The sequence below is a fragment of the Cyanistes caeruleus genome, chromosome 4 (genome assembly GCF_971803275.1).
Source record: "Cyanistes caeruleus chromosome 4, bCyaCae1.hap1.1, whole genome shotgun sequence".
Lineage (NCBI taxonomy): Eukaryota > Metazoa > Chordata > Aves > Passeriformes > Paridae > Cyanistes > Cyanistes caeruleus.
The window spans coordinates 23,920,727-23,942,855 of NC_141704.1; the positions used below are offsets into that span (position 1 = coordinate 23,920,727).

Here is a 22,129-nt window from a genome sequence, read left to right on the forward strand (position 1 = left end):
TAGATCCTGCACACCAAGTTAGAGTAAAACTCGGAGAGGTAGAACCATGTCCAAACATAACAAAAGCACAGTGAATAAAAAACTGTATTTGAAGTAATCTCTAGCTGAATTTTTCCACTGAAATTAATTATTAATATTTTTGGGAAATCACACTCCTAATTTTTGCTTTTTTTGAGGCTGGCTACACCTAGGAAGTCATGGGCACCACTTCAAGTACAAGTAAGATACAGTGTGATTTTCATTCATATATTGTGTTTCCTAGGAGTGGTGAGTCATTTTTCAGGGGATTTTGAATAGAATTTGCAAAATTTCACACAGAAAAATGGGTCAGTGGGTTGGGAATTAAATAACTAGATGAAAATTTCTCCTAATGGTGTGGACTTTAAAAGGATATTAAAACTTTTCATGTCTTACCCATTTGCAAGTGAGAGGAACATTAACTTCTATTTATTAAAAACCTTTGAGCTGCACAGGTGTGATCAACATCCAAGCTTCTCGGAACAGTAATGCAGTTTCAAACTCATGAGATAATTTTACAGCAATTTACTATCAAGAAAATTAAAGTTTTGTTCCTTTATTTATCATTTTCTGATTAATCCCTTTAATGAGTCCTCTACAATATCAGACTGCTGGTAATAATGGTGTTATTTATATTTTAATTAAATTGTGTTTACTGTTATGACATACTTAAATCAATGACTCCAATGTATGCTAAATTCCGCAACAGTTTATTTCTTTCTGAATTTTTTTAAGCTGAGCTGTTAAAAAGAAGAAGCACACTTCCATTTCATTTTTGGGGTAGAGTTACCATACCTGTAGTTATGATAGAGATAAATGCCACAGCAACAAAAAAGACAACAAAAATAATTTCTATCCTCATCTGGAACCAGCGCAGTGTTGACAGGTAGAGGAACCAGTTTGCCGTGTGTAGGTTCAGAGCTTTGTGAAATAAGGTCTCAAAATACGGCTGCCGCCCAAAGGCTCTCAGTGTCCACAGCCCTTTTAGGCTTGTGACAAGATGGGTGAAAATTGGACTCCGAGCTGTAAAGTGTTTAAATTAGAACATAAACATGCATGAGCAAATGCCTTTGATATAATGCAAACAGCCCCCCATGCTCTACCTCACAGCAGTGTAACTACTGCCAGTGTGTAATTTACACATGTTGTCAAAGTACATGACTGAAGAAATCCTAACAAAGGATATACAACAACAGTCTTTGCAAGAATGGGTTGAAATTGCATTCAGTGTATTGGCAGGAAGGGATCACAATAATTCTTCATAGTTATCACATAACTATTTGTCTCATATCTACTTGGGGAAGATCCTGGCCCTCTGTAGGATGCCACAAGAGAAAGTCTGTTCCTCTCCAGCCAAAATTAATTCCTACAGTTTTGATTACTCCATTATATGAAGCTTTCTTAGCATAGGCAGAGTACTTTAATGTTCCAGATTCAACTGCACTGACATGGTAATTTTAAGCAGATCTTGCATTACATAAAAAGTGGTAAGCCAGTGCTGGATCCCTGTGAACATCAAAGAAATTTAAATTTAGATCTGAGGAGCTCCAGAATTACACTTAGGTAAAAGGGAAGAGGATCACCACTGTTTAAGATTCAGGACTGATTTGCTGACGCTCTGCCAGTTTGCTGCAAAGCCAGGCAGCAGTACATGGTCTGCAAATTCACACTTCCAAATGAGGTTTTCGATTTTACTTAGAACATTTTAGTCTCTTAACGGGGGGGAGAGGAAGGAAATTTAATCAAATAACTTATTCAGAAATAAGAGCACTTTGTGATCAAGATATATCCATTGAAAATTTTTCTTACAAAGAAGAAAACTCAAAGGGTACATACCAAGTCTGACCACAATTTTGCAAGTTACATTTACTCTCAAGAAAACTGTATGTCAAGACTTTATTTGTTTTCAGCTGCAGTGGTGGTAAAGCCCATATTTTAAAGGCTTTTTTATTGCTCTTTGGCAGCAGAGCACTCAGTATTGGCTGGGTCAGAACAGCCCTGGCTTTAAGGAGATATGTGTTCTGCTCCCAAAGACAATGTCATGCAAGAGCAGAGGCAAAAATGAGGAGAAAGGGTGAATCACTTCTCAATTGATTTGTTGTGGATTTAAAAGTCTACCAATTTTTTCTGCTCCTACCTTCAGATTCCAGTTGTTTCAGCTGTTGAGAAGTGTGGAGGAAGTATGCCCTTAACAGAATAAAGGCTGCTATCACAGGCACTGATGCCAGGAAGATGTAGGGCTCTAATATTGAGACTACTGTTATAGCGCCAATCACAATCAGTATTAACTGTAGAATGAAAGAAAAATACTATTGATATAGCAAACTTGTCATTTTATAGACTAGAGATTGGTGATGAATCTCCTTCCTATGGCAACTATGTGCTGTTTCTACAAACATGAAGTGCTAACCTAAGAAGATTTGCAGCTGAGAACAAACCTCCATGAAAAGATAATGAATAACTTGGACCAGATCCATAACTTGTTGCAATAATCTGCCATCTTTTTTTATAGATGGAAGAAATGTTTTCCCTAGTACAATCAGTATTGCAGGTTTCTAAAATATGAAGCCACACAAAACCAATAGCAGCTAGGCACTCACTCTCCACTTAAAATTGTAAGAATGACACTTGCAATATCTGCAGCCACCTACCAAACCTACTGCTGTTGTCCCTGTCTTGTCTGGACTAGGTGTGCAAGACTGACATGAGCTGAGTGACAGTCTCCTCCTGCAGATTCTGGGCAAAGCAGTCTTGCTGAGGATCAGAAGAAGTGAGAAGTCGTCCTTCTTTGCTAGCTCAAGGGACTGTAACTCATATATGAAACTAACACTACTGCTTGTCCTGATCAGAACACAGGAACAAAGTTGTACAAGAACTTGTATGACAAATTAGCAGTTTCAGGAGAAACAAAAAGGTGTTTAAAGGTGTCAGATGACAAAAGGAACAAAATTGTTTCAGAGTTAATCTATTTTAACCCACTAGAGACTGTTACCATTTTAAGACCTCATCCTCAATAGCTCCAGACAGATTTAGCTAAATCTGGTCTTGATCTTTACTCTGTAGGAGACTTAAGCAGGTAGACTGTTTTTGTCTCATGTCTAAATCTAAAGAAAATCAAGTATATCAGTGTACATAGAATAGCAAAGTTCTTCTTTGTATGAGGGTATTACTTCTAACACTAAACAACTGCTTCAAGCTGCAAACTTACCAGCATAAACCAACTGCAAGTGGACAATTTGGACAAAATTATGAACATTTCACTGAAACATCACTGCAGATGACCAGTCAGCAAAGAAACAGATGGAAAGCAAAACTAATTTCACATTAAGAAGAAACCTGTAGTGGGTGCTTTTGCTACTATGTTCAAATAAACTCAAGGAAGGATTTAAATTCCAAGTTAGAGGTCTTTCATGAACAGGTAAGCACATTCTAAGTTTCCTACCACTTTTTATTTTTCATCAGAAATCTGAGAAACACAGTATCAACATCACATATGAAAAAAAATTACATTACAGCTGAACTAGCTAAAGGAGGAATGGCTTTGAACTGAAATAGAGCAGGTTTAGATTAGATATTAGGAAGAAATTCTTTACTGTGAGGGTGGTGAGACATTGGAACAGGTTGCCCAGAGAAGTTGTGGATGCCTCACTCCTGGAAATGTTCAAGGCCAGGTTGAAAGGGGCTCTGAGAAACCTGTTCTCATGGAAAGCGTCCTTGCCTGTGCAGGGGGTTGGAACTAGATGATCTTTAATGTCCTTTCCAGCTCAAACTATTTTATGATCCTATGAGTTCTTTCGTTATTTTCCTCACTTCTCTTAAAGAACAGTGATACGTGTGGGTTACGCTTGTGCAGGCTGTTTAGCACTGGTCTGCAGCAACGCAAGAATGGATTTGTGTTTACTCATTACTTCAAACTGCGGAAATTAGTAACACTTGTATCTCCCTCTAATTGTTAAGAAGCAAATGAGCTATTCAAGTGATATTGAGCCAAGTTATACAGTTCTCACATTACTTGGGATTAGTCACTCAGTGACTGTTATAATTCCCGTTTCTGTCGTTTACTCAAATTTTGTAAAGGTCATCATGATGTCATATTGTCCTAACTGCTGGTCCCACAGTTATTTCACTAAAAAGTTGAATATGAAAATCTGTGTTATCTCATAAACTCCAAAGTAAGCCTAAAGTCAGACAGAAGATTATGTTTTCTCTAAAAAGGCAGAAACAGAAATCTAAACCACAAGCCAACTGTATTGGCATATAGTTGAGAAATGGCAGTAAAGGGCTCCTGCAGCCCATTTCAGTGCCCCAGATGCTGAGCTTTCAGCCCTGGAACAGAGGCCAGATGAAACATGTTCCACTGTTTCCCAGTTGGGAAAATGCAGGTGATAGTGGAGAAAGCAACTCAGCGAGCGTTCAGGGTGGCAGTGACTGCAACAGCCAGTTTGATTAACCAACAGGAGCTTAACATATAGGGGAAAACAGTCGTGATCACAGCCATAAATGTTCAGTGAGTTCACTATGAACTTTTGAGTGAGACTATATTAAACCTTAGGGACAAGCAGTATGTGCCAGCAGCATCTCACATGGAGGATATCCAGGAAACAAGAACTGGTTGATAGAACTGGGTTTAGCCTTAAGAGAAGGCTTAGGGGGATCTCATCACTTTATATAACTATCTACTGGTATTTATTATACTAATATAAATTATAAAAGTTTCTGTATATGCAGTTTGTTATTATTTATATCATTAAAAATATATTCTGTTTATATAAATACTAGTAGGTATTTCTTATGGACCGTATGTGCCCAAGCCAAATTCTTTTCAATGGCTGGGATGATAAGAGGTAATGGGCACAAGCTGAAATGCACAAAATTCCATTTAAACATAAGAAAAAGCACTTCTAGCATGGGGAAGGTCAAACACTGGAACACATTACTCAGAGAACTTGGAGATATCCAAAACCCAGCTCAGCCTTGAGCAACCTCCTCTAGTTGAAGTTGCTTTGAACAGAGGGGTTGGAGGGCTTCCAGGTCCTAGGTCCACACATCCCCTCCACATTCTGTGACTCTTCAGCAATCATCAGAAAGAGAAAAGTCCTATTTATAATTTCTCTGTATCTTTCAAAGTAATCTTTGTTAATTAGCAGAGTCCATGGAAGTCTGAATCTATAGAGGACCAGAAAAAATTGATTGTGAAGGAATGACTGTTAAAATTATTCAAGACAGTGGCTAGGTTCAATGTTCTTCAGCAGAAGAACCTGGAAAGACAAGGCAGCTTATGATGCATGTCTAGAAGCCTCTGCAGTTGAGACTGAGGAGAGAGAGGTGAATCTATGGGACAATAGGGTATAGCTAAACCTCTGAAAGGCATCAGAATAGAAAAGCCAAATATTGGGATTTTCCTTCTTCTTGAAAACATGAAAAACTAGTCAGTTTCTTGTAGAAAGTTTGAAATGTAGAGACAGACTAATTAACATGCTTCTGGAATAGCATCCCCATGGTAGATCCAAAATATCAGCAACAAAATGGTTGTATCAGAAACAAAATGGTTGTAATAGAAAGTCACACTGAAGATTATACTGTTGATTCAGAGAGACCCAATGCCCATGTTTACTCATTCAGCAAATCCTCATGGCATCACCAGGACATGAAGTAAAGTCTTCTTCATGTCAAGCTGCACTGGCCCTTCTGAAGCCATGAGTCAAAGTTATCAATTACTCACAAGGATATAGGAAAAGAAACTCTGTCTTTATCAGATCATCATGTTGGTAGGGACCATAAAGCAGGCAAACTCATAGATGGAGAGTGTTTGGGTTGATTAAGTTGGGCCTGTATATCACCTCAATAATGCAGAGAGGAGCAGGAGCACCAGGGAAGATTTGCTTCTGGTTTTAAAATGTTCTGGGAACCAGTTCAATATAAGGAAAAGCTGGCGTTTCCACAGACAATAAAGGAACAGAGAAGTCAAGAATATATTCAACAGAAGAGAAATAAACTAAGGGTGATGGTAACAAACTGGGAACAGAAGAGCTTAAGGAGGGGAAGTGATGAAAGTGACTGGATGCAATCGAAGAATAGCATTAAAAAACATTAAACTTGAGCCATGATTACAGAAAGAATTAGGAATGCCCTTTATGACTTACAGTTGAATCTGGGCAGCAGCAGGGATACTTGTCCTGTAGGGGTCTGCAGGGCAAAAATATTTCTGAGCCTGAGCAGTAAGAGTGATTTGCATAAACAGTGGAGGTAAGTACACATAGAGACAAGTATTCAAAAATGAAGCAATAAAGTTGACCTACAGGATAAGCAGCTATGTAGATACATAGATTGAAAAAAATAATATGATTTCTTTTGCAAGATGTACAGATGAAATATCACATTGCTATAAGACAGAAAAAGTTACAACTTTTATTCTACAAACCTGAATGAAGTCAAATACTGTAAGAGGCAGTAAGTCATCCAGTACTGCTGTATCTTTTGAGAATCTGTTAAGCATACCACCTATGGTTTAAGAAAAAAAATAAGTCTAACATTTTACTACCCCCCAAATCCCACATTTACTACTTTAACAAAAAGTACAACTTTTTCTGAATACATAATATTAAATACAAGATCTTCTCAAGTACAAGCAATTCCATTACAGTTTAGTGGAGCTACAGTTTCTGTCCCCATGGAGAAATTTGGCTACACAACTTCTGTTTCAGCTCTTGCGAAAAAAAAGCCAGGAAAATATAATTAAAAAAACCCAAAAAGATTAAAAGGGGAAGAAACAGAGGCACAAAGCATAAGGTCAGTACCCCTTGTTCAGCAGGCCCTGTGATACGCAGGTAATTTGCACATCAACATTTGCATGGGTTTGTAACCTGTTTCTTAATTTCTGAGTAGAATTACTGTATTAAACATCATGTAACAACAAAGTTAAGAATATAAGGGAAAATTAAGGAGAAGCCCATTGTTGTATCATCATTTAGCAGCGTCTCCTGTAATCTAGTACTTATCAGCAAGAAGCATACGAGATAGGAATTTCATGTACAATGGGAGATGGAAATTGTTGCACCAGTTATATAATGAGCTTTATATCAACTCCTAAATTTGAATATGCATACCATCATTCACATTAACTGATGTTTTATGCCATTTTAGTAGGACTATTCATAAAAAAAAGCACTATTTATCATCCACATCTGATTCCTTGTCACTCATGACATAGCTGACAATATCTTTTCTATTGCAGCTTCTGACAAAGTCTATTCTTTAGAAGTTATTCTACTTTAATTGCCTAGAACAGTTAACAGTTTATTTTCTCCAATTTTCTTTCTTACAGGGTGATATTTCAGAATCAGAATTGACAACTGAAATATGTCACACTTAAGTGCAATCAAGTTTCATTAAAGGATTCACAAATTACCTTATGTGGCAAACTTCTAACATTCCACTTGACTGAAAATGCAAATGGAAGGCAACACTGTCCTTTGACAGAATGAAAACCATTCAATTGAAATTAAATGCATAGATGAGTCAATCACTTCCCATCTCATTTACCTGCTTTCCAAGAGTTGAAGGTTGACATAGGTGCATGAAGAACTGCATGCACCATCTTTTGATGAAGTGTTTTAGACACTGTTATAAGTGTATGCACAAGGGGCAAACCTCTGAAGACTCCCATGGCAAGCAGGGTATCTGCCACACCTACATAGATGTAAATGATGTAGTAGCTGCTAGTGTCAGTGACAATCACAGGAGGTTTGTCAGAGGTGCTGTTTTCTGACTGTGTTGAATTTGCCTTCAAAGCTGTCCTGTGTGATGGAAATTAAAAATAAAGGCATTACTGGAAACTGTGTGCTTTTCCTCTTTTATTTACTAAACTAAACCAAACAGTACTCCAGTGTCCATTTGTTTTAAAACTATGCTAATGATCAGTTATAGATATTTCCAGTCATTTTAAAAATATTTTTATGTATGCATGAAATATAAATTTTTAATTGCTCTCATAGTCTCTTGCAAACCTACTGCTTATTTAATCACTGACAAACCTAACTTAATCCAGGAAAACACACCCAATTCTTTTAAACAGAAAAAATAGTTTAAGTCTTTAAAAAACTGAATTCCTATGAAAGTAAAATTCTTCAGGTATACTATAAAAATCTAAACCTGAGTGACTTAATGTAGACAGAAATCAACATAAATCACTCCAGCTCCAGTCAGACCTACATCACCATATGCTTCTATATTCAAACATACAGACTCATTGCTGCAGGACAAAAACAGGGATTAAAAGCATTAACCCAGGAAAAGTCACTGGCTTTTCCACTGCTCAGTATGTTTTAACCTTCAACTCCTGAGCCTGTAACTTCTGGGAATTCCTCATAGATGAGCAGAGGAAATTTTACAAATGGGGTCTTACAGAAACTGCTCCCTTAAAATGTTCCTATGCAAGTCTTCCCCTGCACCTCTGAATCACAGTATATTGAAGATAATCAGGTCCATGCATCCCTAGAGTGAGCTGACCCAGGAAAATCTTGTGTACGCTGTTGCGTACTCAATAATAAGGCATAAACCATTCAACTGCCAGCACTTACAGAAGTAGCAGATACCACCTACACAAAGTATTTATTAGGTCATCCATCTATGAACCATTTTGTTGACTATAAGATAGTGACTATCCAGATAGAATTCTGGCAGAATCTATTCATTATTTACAGAAAAAATAATAAAAGGTATACCCCAGTTTCTCAATAAATTATCAGCAATACTTACTTTTGAAGAAACCATACCCCACCAAGAGAAGCAGCTACCTGTGACCAAGGAAAATTGAGTCAGATTTTGTCTTATCACTTTATGTAATTTTTCTCTCTCATCTTTTTTCATTGACTTTATACCTGTTTTTAGAGGGAGCATAACAAATGGGTGGAAGTCAAACTTACTTGAAGCAAAAACCTTGTAATATCTGCTCCTCTCTCCACGGAAACAATTTAGTGCATCCCACCAGGAAAGCTACATTTAGACTTGTATTACAATCATGCTCTCAAGTGCCTAAATATTCTTGTATTGTTTTTTTACCATACTATTAACAAAGGGTTGCTAATGCCTTCCTACTGATAACTGTATGCCTTAACAGATTTTAAGTTTTAAAGATTAGTATTTTTAATGACCCTAGAAGAGTCTCTCGGTATCTTCAAAGGCATCTCTTCAAATGAGAATGTCAAACCTTTAACATAATTATTTTTGCATTGTTGTCCTTGCTAGCTGATATCTACATTTGGTATATTCATTTGACTGATATATCTTTGCTGCTTAGTTTTACATAATTTTCTACATAATCTGTCGCAATATTTTTTAAATGTAAAATGAAACCCTTTTTATTGTGAGACGGTTCAGTGTTCAACAGGAATTTATTCTGTAATATATTCTTGTCTGTCCATCAAGACACTGGAGATCTTCATCTAGTCTATCACATTTTAGTTTGCTCTGTCCCTATCATTTTTCTAAGGGTTGAAACAGTTTTTACATTTTCTTCACATATATTTTTATGCCACTGGTATAGAAATATATTGTGGCAATACCCCAACACATAACTGAAGTCTTTTCTTTGGGAGCCACTAACTTTTGCAGGTCTTACAGTAAATAACTCAAGATTGGCCGTGGTCCTGAATTTAAGTATTTGTAAGAATCAGGCTTCTTTCACAATAATGTTTTTAAATCTCCCAACAGAATTCTGTTCTCATCTTGACTCCTCACAACTGAGGAATTTTTTCAGCCATGAAGATGATGGTAATATTGTCACAGAATAGTTTCACAAACCCTTTCTCTGTGTTTCCTTCTAAAATTGCTCTTCCTGCAGTTCAGTAGCCCTAGTCTTTGGGTATTATATCCATGAGACGCTTTTGAGCTGGTTAATTAAGCTACACAACGTAAACCTTGCAAACCTAGGAAATAGGCATTTTTGGTCCTATTTATGGTGACCTGTGTGGACTCACTTTGGCATCTCCAGAATTTCCACAGTAGTCCCTCCCAGATCTGAAGGGTGTTAAAACACCACTTTCAATTTACTTGGATGTTCATCACTAGTCTCTCTTCATTGTCTCAGGTTGGAAGTGTACAAACTGTTAGCACAGGACACATAAACACTTGGCATGGCATTACAGAGGTTTACTCAAAACCGGGCTGCAGCTGGATATCTTCCAGCCCATTCATCTACCAAGAGGCTTTTACTTCAACAATAGTCACACTGGAAAGTTTAAATTGTATGGAAACATACTTTCTCAAAGGTGGGGTTTTTTTTTTTTCAATTAGAAGATGAGGTTTCTGAACTGTTTAAAAAAGGTTTAGTCTAAATTAAAAGCAAAAATTTGTAATCAGCATTAGAAATATATGTTGACTATATAGGGATAAATCTGATATACCTTAAAATTAAAATTTCCTTTGCCTCTAGAACCCATGTTCAGCTTTGCTGTTGTTTACATAGCCATTTTTCACTACTATTAAAATAAAACTTACATGATAAGAAGAGAAATGCATCTAAATACTCTCTTGCTTCTGGACACAGTTTAAAAATTTGGGATGTTAAACTAGATTTAAGCTCCAGGATTTATTCCTGGTCCAAGAGAACTAACTTATATCACCTGCAATATAACATTAGTGTAAATTTAGAATACCATCAGCCACGTATTTCTCCAGCTATGATGATACTCAGTGTTTGAATCTCACTGCAAAACTGCTGGTAATCTGCCAGAAACCAGTCCTATATTCCTAATGGATTCTTCTCTTCATTAAGTTCATGTTGAAAAACACCAAGAGAAATTGGCAGCGTATGTCAAATAAGTTGACATACGAATTCATTTATTTCCCACTATGAAACATGTTCCTTCCCTTTGGAAAATACTTGGCTTAGGATATTTACAATGGAAGAGAACATTAAGAGGTTCTATATGCTAAAAGTCTTTCCTGAATTTGGAGACAAGACAAAAAAGCAGGCAATTTCTAGTGTATGAAAAGCAGTCAAATGTCCACAAACAGACAGATGTTCTTCAGTACTTGTTCCAGTGTTTTACACTATCCTTGGAAAATGTCTTCTCTGCATGCTGTAGGAACACCCCTTCCATCTTTAACTGCACCACAGGCATTCAGCACTGTGCCTTACTCACCACTCTTCTTTCACCAGGAGCAAACCTAGTAACTCATTTTTCAAAGCAATTTTCCAGAATTTATGTATGTGCTCATAAAAAAAAAAAAAATGGTAATTGTTGTTGTTAACTCCCCAAGGCGCTGCAAGGAAAATTTTTAATGAAAAATGGAAGATTATTCACCTGTGAACAAGAGACTTGCATAGGGCAATAATTCTTATTTATAAGAATAGCAGAAAATAACCTGGATAATTTGAGATGAGTCTTCTGCTACTCTGCACTAACCACTAACTTCGGTGAAGAAATGCTCATCTAAACCGTAGAAAAGTCACTGCAATTTTATTTGGCAGTAGCTGTCAATAAGTGATATGTGCAAGATGCTTGATGCTTTATGCATTTTCACAAAGAACAGTTTGAACAAACATCATTTGTTGCAACATGTCACCAAGCACAGATATTCTTACCTCAACTAAGAAGACAGTCACACATAAAATCAGAACAAAAATCAAGTTTTTGTGGATCGTAACGTATCTGAAATAGGTATTCCATGTAGTCACAGTACCCATGCTTTCAGTATCATCACTGAAGCACTCCTGTCAAAAAAACAGTAAAATAAGAGTAAGAATGTTAATAATATCTCTGTATGAGCATTTCTGACACAAGAATGCTATATAACTCACAGCAAATAATTGACCTGAAGCATTAAATTGGCTGATAATGGCTAGAGAGGAACGTACTGGCTGGTTGAGTCACCTTTGCTATGAAAATACAATCAAGAGATTATTTGAAATTTTCAGATAACAATGAGAGATGCTGAGATTTGTCCAGCATTACCAGATTCTAAAACTATTAATCAACAGCTATTTTCTTTCAGTGGAGAATTATTATTGTGATTTTAGGGTAAATTTGTAAGCACTTTGAGCTTTTTATTTCTGTTGAGCTCAAATGAAAAAATGGGAATGCTTCCACAAATTATGAATTTAAATTTTCCTTGGACATCTGTTTCTGTTTAAGAAACTCCCCCAGAAAATTTTCCTGATCTAAAAAGAGCAGCCTGACAAATTTATCAAATTTGATCAAATTCTAGTTTTAAAAACTGCTAGTACTTCAAATGCATTTTATTTTTCCTATGAGTCTTAATGTTTCAAAGGTGAATTTTACATAAATGCTTTAAAACGATGTTTTTCGAAGTTATAGTTTCAAATTCTATTTTATCATAAGTAATCTGAAAGGTAAAGTGCAGGAGATGTAAATGCTGCATTGAAATTCCCCACAGATAGCACTCAAAAATGAACAGAAAATAAAGCAAAATAAATCTGTGAGTATTTCAATGATTTCAAGATAATACTTGAGCTTAAAAATTTTCACAGGTATGTTCAAAATACATATTCCACAGAGAAATGCTACATTAAGAAGGAAATAGTCAAGTAGAAAAACAGATGAGTATATTACACTAAACCACCACCATAACCAAACCCAAGATGAATTCAAATCAACACACACCTTCAAATCCTCTTCACTGATTTCGTCAGTTATGTCCAGGACACTGTCTCGAGACACACGCCTGGTGTAGATATCTATCTCAGAAGACAGGTTTGTCTGAGGCACCATAGACATTTTCCTAAATGTTGTACTTCCCTTTTTGGAAAAGTTGGGTCCGTAGCTGGCAGAGGTGCTCGTCATCAGGTTCAGCACCGACTGCCTCCTCTGCCCTTGCAGCAGATGGTCAGCCTTGAGCATGCTGGTCCGCAGCAGAGCCACGTCCCCCTGCTCCAAGTCAGGTACCAGCGAGAGCCTCCTCTCTAGCGCGTCATTGTGGCCATCCTCTATCCCATTGACCTGCATCCCGTTCTTCGGCACTACTGAGAACTTCCTATTTGCATTAAGGGGGTTAATAATTATGGAATTCTTCCTTTTGTCATTAAAATCTGATTTCTGTTTAAAAGATTGCTTCTTTATTTCATTGCGTGATCCCATACCTTCTCCTTCAATGGAAAATCGTCGGAGAGTCTCAGTAAGGATTGAATTTCTTCTCTCTGCACTGAACTGATCAAAAGAATCAAATCCCATCAGCTCTGAGCTGAAGTCCGGCCGTTGACCCTGAAGTTCAGAAAATGTTCCATAGAAATAGCAGCTCCCTTCATGTAAGATTAATATCTTGTCGGCAATCTTTAAGTGTTCCAGTTTTGAAGTAACCAAGATCCTAGTTTTGTTCGCCATCAACTTGCACACACAGCTGTAAAAGATGGAAGTGTGAACATTTAGACTTTCTTCTTCTCATGATTAAATGATTATTTTATCCCTTTCACTTTCAGTTTGCTTTTACCTGCCCTGCTCCCAGTGTGAGCAATCTTGGTTGCTCCCTCAAACTACAAAGGAGGTGGTAAAGCTGAGATGTGTAAAGGGTGAGTGCTTTATCACAGGAACCAAAAAAAGGGTAAAATTTAATCATTTTCAGGTCAATCCACAAAGTTCGTCATTAAGTATTTATTTTCATTTTAGGATTATTCAGATCTGCTGATCTGGGGCTTAAGAGTATTACTCCAGTGTCAAAACTTAAAAATTACAGTGGCTGAAAAGCTCATGGATGGCAGTGTGTGTCCTTACTGTTTTCATCAAAAGGACAAGCAAAGAGTCTCTGACTTGGACCAACCTGCTGCCAATCTTCAGAAGGCAGTTTCAAGTGATTCAGCATTCAGTGATTAGAAAAACAGGTCAAAATATAGCTTTTTGTAAAACAAAAATTGTACTTACAAACTAAGTAATTGGTAATTGTTTTAAAGTGAAAGGCTTTGTTGATACAAAGACATGTCAGATATGAAGCCACACACACTGTGGGTATGAGATTACAGCAGGCTCAATATGTTGAGATGCAAGAGGGAGCAGTAACACATACACCTGGACCAGGTTTTTTTCTCCACTCAGTGCACTGTCCTACCACTAACACAAAATACTCAAAATATATACATGATACTACAACATAGTACCGTGAGAAACCCTAAAATGAACGGCCCAACAGATATAATTTTGATCACTTCAGTATTTTTGTACGGCAATTAAAAACCCTTCATTTTACTTTGTGCTGCTTGGTGAGATTCCTAAATACAATCTGTCAAAACATACAATACCTTTCAAATATCTCTTTTTCTGTAAAAATATCTAAGTGTCCAAAAGGAGAATCCAGAAGATACAAATCAGCATCTTTGTACACTGCCCTGAACAGAAAAAATAGAAATGACATTAACTTTCACACCTCTTATAAGTTTAAATGAATATAATTTATGAAGAACCAAATCTTTTCATTGATAGACTTTCTACAACATCAATATGGAGCTGGAGTTTAACATGAAACATGCCTGTAAGACACCTTTCAAACCTTTTCTTGCTGCAGACCACATTACAAACTAACTCAGTTTTCCATTAATTTCTGTGCAATGAAACAATGATGAAATGATCTATCTTTTACACAGGTTACCCTGTGGAAAAGAGATCTGTTTATGGCCTGAATCCAACATTCCCCATCAATGTACAATGACCATTTCAATGGGAATTTAATGTCTACTGTAACACCTACTGGAGCCTGAGGGAACATTGCATATATGTAAATAAACATGTGAAAAGACTTATGTCTCAGCACCTGATTTCAAAGATACCTAGAAAAAATGGTGAGCAAAAACAAGTGTATTAATGAGGCATGGTCTTGCAAACATTATTTGCAATGGGACTGTACAATATTTCAAGTTGAAGACATTGAACAGGACCTTAAGCTGTACGTACCTGTACATGGCTCACTGAGACCTAAAGCTCTGGTTAAGAGGGGTTTTTTTAAGAAATAAAATTTGAATAGAAGTTCAAAAAGACCCCCTGCCTTCCTCTGTGAGAATGAAAATTATTATGAATTATCAGTCAGAGCATAATTAATAAAGAAATATGGGCAGCTGCATTTCTGTATTTTTAAATGTTAATCAGTGTGAAAACATTTAACCACCAGGAGGAAAATCCCTCAGTATTAGCTCATTATATTAATAAAACTAGCAACTTTATTGAAAAATCCTCTAACACAGTGGATTTCACTGACCATACATTATGATGTAGTGGCTGCATAACAACAAAAATTCACACTGTTCTGGGTGCTTTTATCAGCAAGAAGTTTGCAGAGGTTTATTGCTATAATTTGTGGGTTGCACTTAGTAGCTACAAAGCTACTGGCTTTAGGGTACCAGGCCAGCAAGCTGACTCAAGTCCAGGACATGCACTGTGTTTTTTCCTTGGTCCTTTCTTTCCCATGGTTGCAGCTGCAGGCAATGACAGCGCTCTGTAAGAAAGGCAGACTCACAGAATCTCTACCTGCTTCTCATGACAGCTGGTTGATGTCACTTCCATCACAGATTCTCATTTTACTTGACCTTGCACACACTACACTAGCTAAGTTTATGCAGCCAGTCCAAGAATATAATGTCCAGTTTATCACCAGTTTATTAGCCTAGGTACAACCCAGGGCTGCAATCCTAAATTTACACCTCTAACTTTGCAGAGCTTCATCTGCAACCCACACCTCAATACCTGCACACCTTGTAGCATACTGAGCTTGGACTGGAGCCTGGACAAAATCTAAGACAGTCACTGTCTTTATGACATGCAATTGTTTTAAAAATTACTATTCTACAGGTGACAATAAAGATATAAGTTCTGTGACCCTCCAGGAAACAAGCTATGACCATCCAAAAACTGACAGACATGATTATCCATAGCATCTAGGAAATGGTGTAAATGTTGCATTTTAAATGAAAATCTAAGTGGGTTTTGTAGTTTTGGGGTTACATGCTTTGAAAGCCTGATCTTCCCCTCCTCTTTCCTCTTACTGCATAAACCAGAACCATCCATATGCCTCTTCAGTCTCACAAACAAACCCACACTGAAAGATTCTCTATTTTAATGATCCCATCTTTTAGCTTCACAGAGACATGTGCATCTTTCATGGGACGCCAGTGTGGATCACTAAAATGTGATTTTACTTCCACATAGTGTTTCTGGGCATGGGAATCAACACAGTTTGTACTTGGCACAGAAATAAAAAAAAACAGGACCATTTACACATCAGAGCTGTCATTACTGGATTTCTGACAATAGCTAAGTGATTCTCCTGAAACACATAGTTAATTTATGAGACAAACACCTATGTTACTGTTCTCTAGACCTTCAGAATTACTTGCTAACATTGGAAGGTCAAACAGACAAGGCAGTTATTCATACATACTGATTAGTCACTGATTTCTACTTTTCTTTTTCTTATGACAGAGAGAAACCCAAAGTGTTCGTGCAAAATGTATTGGAACATGGCTGCTTTCTTTTTCTTTTTTTTTTTTTTCCATTGATCTGCAGACAGGCAGTATGCCATTGATCAATATATAAACCACTTTGAAGAAAAGCCATAGCAGGGAAAGATCCTGGAATATTTATTTGTACCTTTCTATGGGTTTCTTCAGTACATAAAAAGCTACACTTAAAGGTCTGAACCTCCAAAGATGTCTTGCATCAAAGATTCATCTTATGCTAAGCCATAGAATTTGTCTGACATCAAACTTTTAAAATTCATTAAATTAATATGCAGGTGTATCATAAAAAATATTGCACAGCGGAACTCATATTTCTGATAGTAAAATCAAGTTTCTGGTATACCTGGAGGATATTTGTTTAGCAGGACATAGTCCACGTGTATTTAAATGCTTAGTCATAATACATTCCATATAAGTGAAACAGCACACTACATGAAGAGCAAAATACTCACCTTGCCAGTGAGATTCGTGCTCGTTGACCTCCACTCAGAATGATTCCACCTTCACCCAGCAGTGTATAATCTTTGTCTGGGAACTTGGAAATATCCTGTTAACATTTTTTTTAAGAATCAGCATTTTCAATATCCAAGAAACTCAATCTACAGACTTGATGAAAGCATAGTGTACAATTGTCCACAGACAGGTTGGATAGCAGTTGTAAAAAAAAAAGTTCCATAGAGGTTTATTTATTTCATTTGTTTATGTAATCAGAAATGGTGATATCATTCTATTGCAGAAAGCAATCATGAGCTACAAGATCTTAAGGACAAATATTTGTCTGCATAGTTAATCTCCAAAAAGCAAGAAATGTATCTTCGTACAACGTCAGTCCAAGACATTAACTGCTCAAGTGTAATGATAAATTTCACTTAGTTAGGTAATGATAAATTACACTGAAGTTAGGGAAAGCAAGGAGCAAACTCTGTTTCTGAGCTCTTCAAAACCCAGAGAAATATATACTTCAGGCAGGTTCATTAAGAAAGGCTTGAAAAGCATTCCCAGCCAGGAATGCTCATGGTTTGCCAAAGGTTTGGGAACCAAGTTCCACTGCTTGGGCTGTAAATTATTTAGAACTCGTGACTATGTTAAAAACAAATCTTTAGCTGGGGATAAAAGCAGAAAATACCATTTCATTTCATATAAGACACAGAAAGGAGAAAAGGACACTCTTGTATCCCACTGGCAAGGGTAGCCAGAAATTTTATTGAGAGGACTACTTAGTACTGAAATTGATGATCCATGTAAACCACAGAAAGTCATGGAAGTGAAGACAAAGAGAATGGTTTGTGTGCCTGAAGGTTGTCTAGTTTTTCCACTTTTAGAGTTGCTCTAACAAAAAATATGAATTCTGCCTTCAAGCCTGACCTACATCTGTAAGCCAATACAGTGACACCACTATCACTGTGATGGATACATTTTCAGCAGAAACACAGGCTGGATGAGCTTCCCGTGCCTCATGGCACCCAGGCTTCCAGGGGATACAATTTCAGGGCAGTTTGCCATGCAGTGAGTGGGAATCCCTGACTGCCAGGAGCCTGTGCCTGTGCTCACTGCTCAGCAGCACCATAGTGCCTGTGCACAGCTTCCCTCACCCAAGGCAGGCATCCCCCACAGCCAAGGAAGCTGACTAGGGCATCCAGTACCAGACACAATCAGCTCCAGTGCTCTCATGCACCACACATGTTTTCCTTTTGAGTGCAGCTTCTGGGAGAAAAAACAAGTGGCAATGCATTATCTGTCAGAAGCTGAGCTTCTGAGAGTGATCTTTAGGCCATGCTCTGGAAGGGGTATCCTGTTCTGGGGTCTCGTCCTGCAGGCAGCCAAGAGGTGGGCAGGAGCTCAGCTGTCTGCATGCTCTCTGCAGCACCCACAGAAATCCCATGGCTTCCAGACAGGAAGACACATGAGGCACTTTCAGGGCAATACTACCTGGATTCTATGTTGAGCTGCTCTCTGTAAGGCCATATTTCATACAAAGCCATATACAATCCAATTTTGATGGTCCCTGCTGTGATTTTGATGGTTGAGCACTCTCTGTTGGGCAGCCTGTTGGCATTCCAGGCCTCTGAGGCTTTGGAAAATAAATAAATAAATAAATAAATAAAAAAATAAATAAATAAATAACTTTCCAAAAAAATGTTTCCTTCTTCCTCTCCTGCAAATTGCCCTGACCTCAGGAACAATGAGTGAACAATGCTTTTCAGACTTGGAACAGTGACAGATGAAGGGTCCAGCCGCTCAAGAGCAAGAAATTGACTGCCCGGCCTATCAGGAAATGGGAGATTCTCACAACTCTCTAATTTGATAATAGTATTTACTTCCTGACTTAGAGGATTCTGACCTTAAAATCAAGATGCTCTTATTTATGGAAAATCTATTGCAGGTGACTTTTAAATTATTCTCACATTAACTAGTTATTTCCCTCTCTTAAATGGACAAGCAAATCCCTGGTATTAACATAACAGCTCAAGTATTTGCAGAAAGAGGAATGTGAAAACCAGTGCCAGCAGCAGTTTTAAAGAAAAATTTTCTGAATGTGACAAAATCACCTTCCTGTAAGTCATGAAGAATTTAGACAGAACACAAGAAATTCTGGCATAAAACGTTTTTTAGCATTTCTTTGAGACAACCTGGTCAGATCACTTGTGGTCTCATGATGTATGCAGGAGTCATGTTACTCATCTGTAACTTTGGCATTAACATAAGGGGTTTGCATGATTCAGTACGTAGATCTCTAAGCTGATTTAAGCTGTTTCCCATTTCTACCAGTACTGCAGCCTGTAATGGTGCTGGTGCCCTCACTGCTTCCTAATTCCACTCCTTCCCAAAAAACCCAAGTGAAGAACTGGGCCCAGAATTTCTTCTCCTGCAAACAGGGTAAAATCCCAGCTGTAGTGAAATTCATTCCAGGGTTCCCATTGCTTTAAAGGTTGAGGGATTTCATCAGATATATTTCTTTGCAGGTGTGTCAACATGGAATTTTAATCAGACTTTTAATGAGTTCCCCTTCTGCTCTCCTCTACCCTTCACCTCAAGATAATATATGGCATGCAACAGACAAAGAACTTTTCAGGCTGTAATTATAATAATTAAAAAATGTTTAGTAATTTCTTTCAAAGGCATAAACAACGTAATGAAGTCCAATAGACACACAATGCTATTTGTTGGAACACGCATGACCTATTGTAAAAAAGTACATAGGGCTGGTCCAAATACATCCTTGCTGTCATTTTATGCAGGAAGTGAAATCAAGCCAAGAACAAACCTAATGTAATAATGCTGAACGGCACAAGACTCGGCATATTAATGAAGTATGAAGTAGCCACTGGATTTTCTTTAACAAATCTGTTTCTAAATGCTTAAATTGAGAAACCAGTTGGTAACTATTCATAAATGAAAACCCCTACAGTTACCACAGATATTCATTCTTTTTGTGGATGTTTCTAATATGAGGTGCTAAAAAAATCCCAAGTTGCACACTCAAGGAGAAGGCACCCTTTCTGATGGCTATTTGCATTTTTTGCAGTGAAAATTCCATACTCATCTACCTCAGGAGCAAAGGGATGGCCCTCGTAATACCTTTGGGCTTGGTAAGGAAGAATGCAGCCAGGATAGCTTCAGGGTGAACAGGAAATATGATCTTGTTATTAAAGAAGGAAACCTCAGAATGGACTTCACACTCCAAGTCTTTTCTGTAGAGATTAATTGTTATCACAGTCATTTGATAAATCATTAGCAACAATGAAGATAATAAAGCATGACAGAAAATAGTCTCTAACAATCAAGAGTTGCTTAATATGTCCAAGGTTACTCAAACTACTCGAGCAATCCTAAAGATAGAACCTAAGTATTTTATTTATGTGACTTCCTTTTCTTTCTTAAATTTGTCCTTAATTTTGTGGAGTTTGATAGTCTCTCTTCTGCATTCCCTTATAAAAGACAAAACACTCATGAAACTGATGGAACAGAGCAGCAGTCTTGACTCTCTGCATTTCATCCTCATTCTATTTCAGTTCTCTATTTACCTCCTGTTTTTATTACAGTCACCTCTACACTCATCTCTATCCCCTGCCTTTTCTTCACTGCCATTAACATTCCCTATGCTTATTTTCAAAGTTCCCAGAAGATCCCCCTAATTTCATTGCTACTGAAGTATTCCCTTTTTCTTCATCATCATCTTTTGAATTCTTAAAGTTTTGAAATCAAGACTTGTATTTCAGACTCATACCCACTTCTATGAATTTTTAAAAGATGAAGAATTTCCAATTATTTCTTGTATCCTGGCTTTTAGGTAACCAGCCTGAACATATTTAAATCCTCATTTTGCTAGGAATTAAGCCAGAAAAACAGATTTCTTTTAACTATTTCAAATAAGATTTCTTTTTAATTTAATTTTATTTTATTTTGGTAGCTCTCCTCTCTCTCTCCCTGTGATTCTGTAATCCAAGGCTTTTGTTAGACTTTAGCTGAACCATTTATAAAGGATTCACGATCCAAAAGCATAAGCTTTGTTTTTGCAACAGTGTGTGACCTTGAACAGTGTCAGGCTCACCCAAAACTCACATGAATGCTGGCAAAACTTGCTTTCTCTATGGTAAAATATTTCTGTGGAACACATCTTTGAAACATGAAGTAGCCAGTGCACCGCATGCGGGTAGGTTAAATGCAGGGTAAGAGAATTAAATATGATGGCAGAAAAGACACAGAAGATAGGACAACATCCAAGGTAACCAATCCAGAGCCCTGTACCTAAGACAGGGAAAGGGGTAGGGAGAGCTGTCTTGACTGAAACAGTTTTTTAACTAAATTATACCAACAGGAAACACTGCAGGGGGAGGAGCTTCTATACATATTTATGTGATCACTGATAAACTTCTTGAAGTCAGTGCATTTGGGAGTTTTTATCTAATAGAGATTTGCCCCTGCTACAAAGAACCTGTGCTGGCCTCTTAACTTCCAGTTTACCCAGGAAACTCACTGTCTGAGGCTCCACAGCTGATCTGCCAATGATTTTGGGCCATAGATAAGAATTTCAGTTAGAGGACTCTGTCTAGGCCAGTGGATCACACCAGTGTAGGGTGGGAAAAACATAAAGGTAGCCAGATTTGAGACCCAGATGTCCAAGGTGCAACAGTGGTACTGGGAGGTTTGATGTGGGGCCAAGACCCACAGCAAGACTGTGGGTTCTGTCCCCAAATGGGCTTAAGAGTTGGACTTGATAATCATTGTGGGTCCCTTCCAACTCAGGATATTCTATAAATCTGCAACATATTATGTGGCCTTTTGGTCTGAAAAGGCATTTATACACTTTTAGCTGTTTATATTAGGATGTGATCAATTTCACCTTGACATGCCATTGGCTCTCCTCAGCTGTGAAGACAGGTTAAGTCACTTGCTCTCACATAACTTACACCATAGACATGATTAGATAACCAAGCTACCATTTAATACCCTCTTGTAGAGAGTTACATACCACAAAGCACTCTGTTCATGCTTGAACCCTTTATTGCTCCTCTCTTCCACACACTTTGTAATCTGTCCATTTCCCTTGTGAAAACGAGGCTCAAAATCATGACATAAAGTATTTCACTCACTGACATAAGAACTTTTCAACACCTAATTATTTAGTCATGTGACAAAAAAAACCAAACA

General features: G+C 37.5%; 1 protein-coding gene across 4 annotated transcripts in view; it reads right to left on the bottom strand.

Annotated features, from left to right (window-relative positions):
- The window catches only part of CFTR (CF transmembrane conductance regulator), an 86,737-nt gene that overhangs the window by 24,156 nt on the left and 40,452 nt on the right, over positions 1–22,129 (bottom strand). For all 4 annotated transcript variants that reach the window (XM_086887028.1, XM_086887027.1, XM_086887025.1 and 1 more), the window contains 9 exons: positions 16,930–17,024; positions 14,270–14,356; positions 12,645–13,377; positions 11,606–11,734; positions 8,776–8,813; positions 7,561–7,814; positions 6,440–6,519; positions 2,156–2,306; positions 814–1,041 (listed from right to left, as the gene is read on the bottom strand). In XM_086887028.1, coding sequence (XP_086743154.1) covers positions 814–1,041; positions 2,156–2,306; positions 6,440–6,519; positions 7,561–7,814; positions 8,776–8,813; positions 11,606–11,734; positions 12,645–13,377; positions 14,270–14,356; positions 16,930–17,024 — 1,795 coding nt within the window. The remainder of the gene's footprint in view (positions 1–813; positions 1,042–2,155; positions 2,307–6,439; positions 6,520–7,560; positions 7,815–8,775; positions 8,814–11,605; positions 11,735–12,644; positions 13,378–14,269; positions 14,357–16,929; positions 17,025–22,129) is intronic.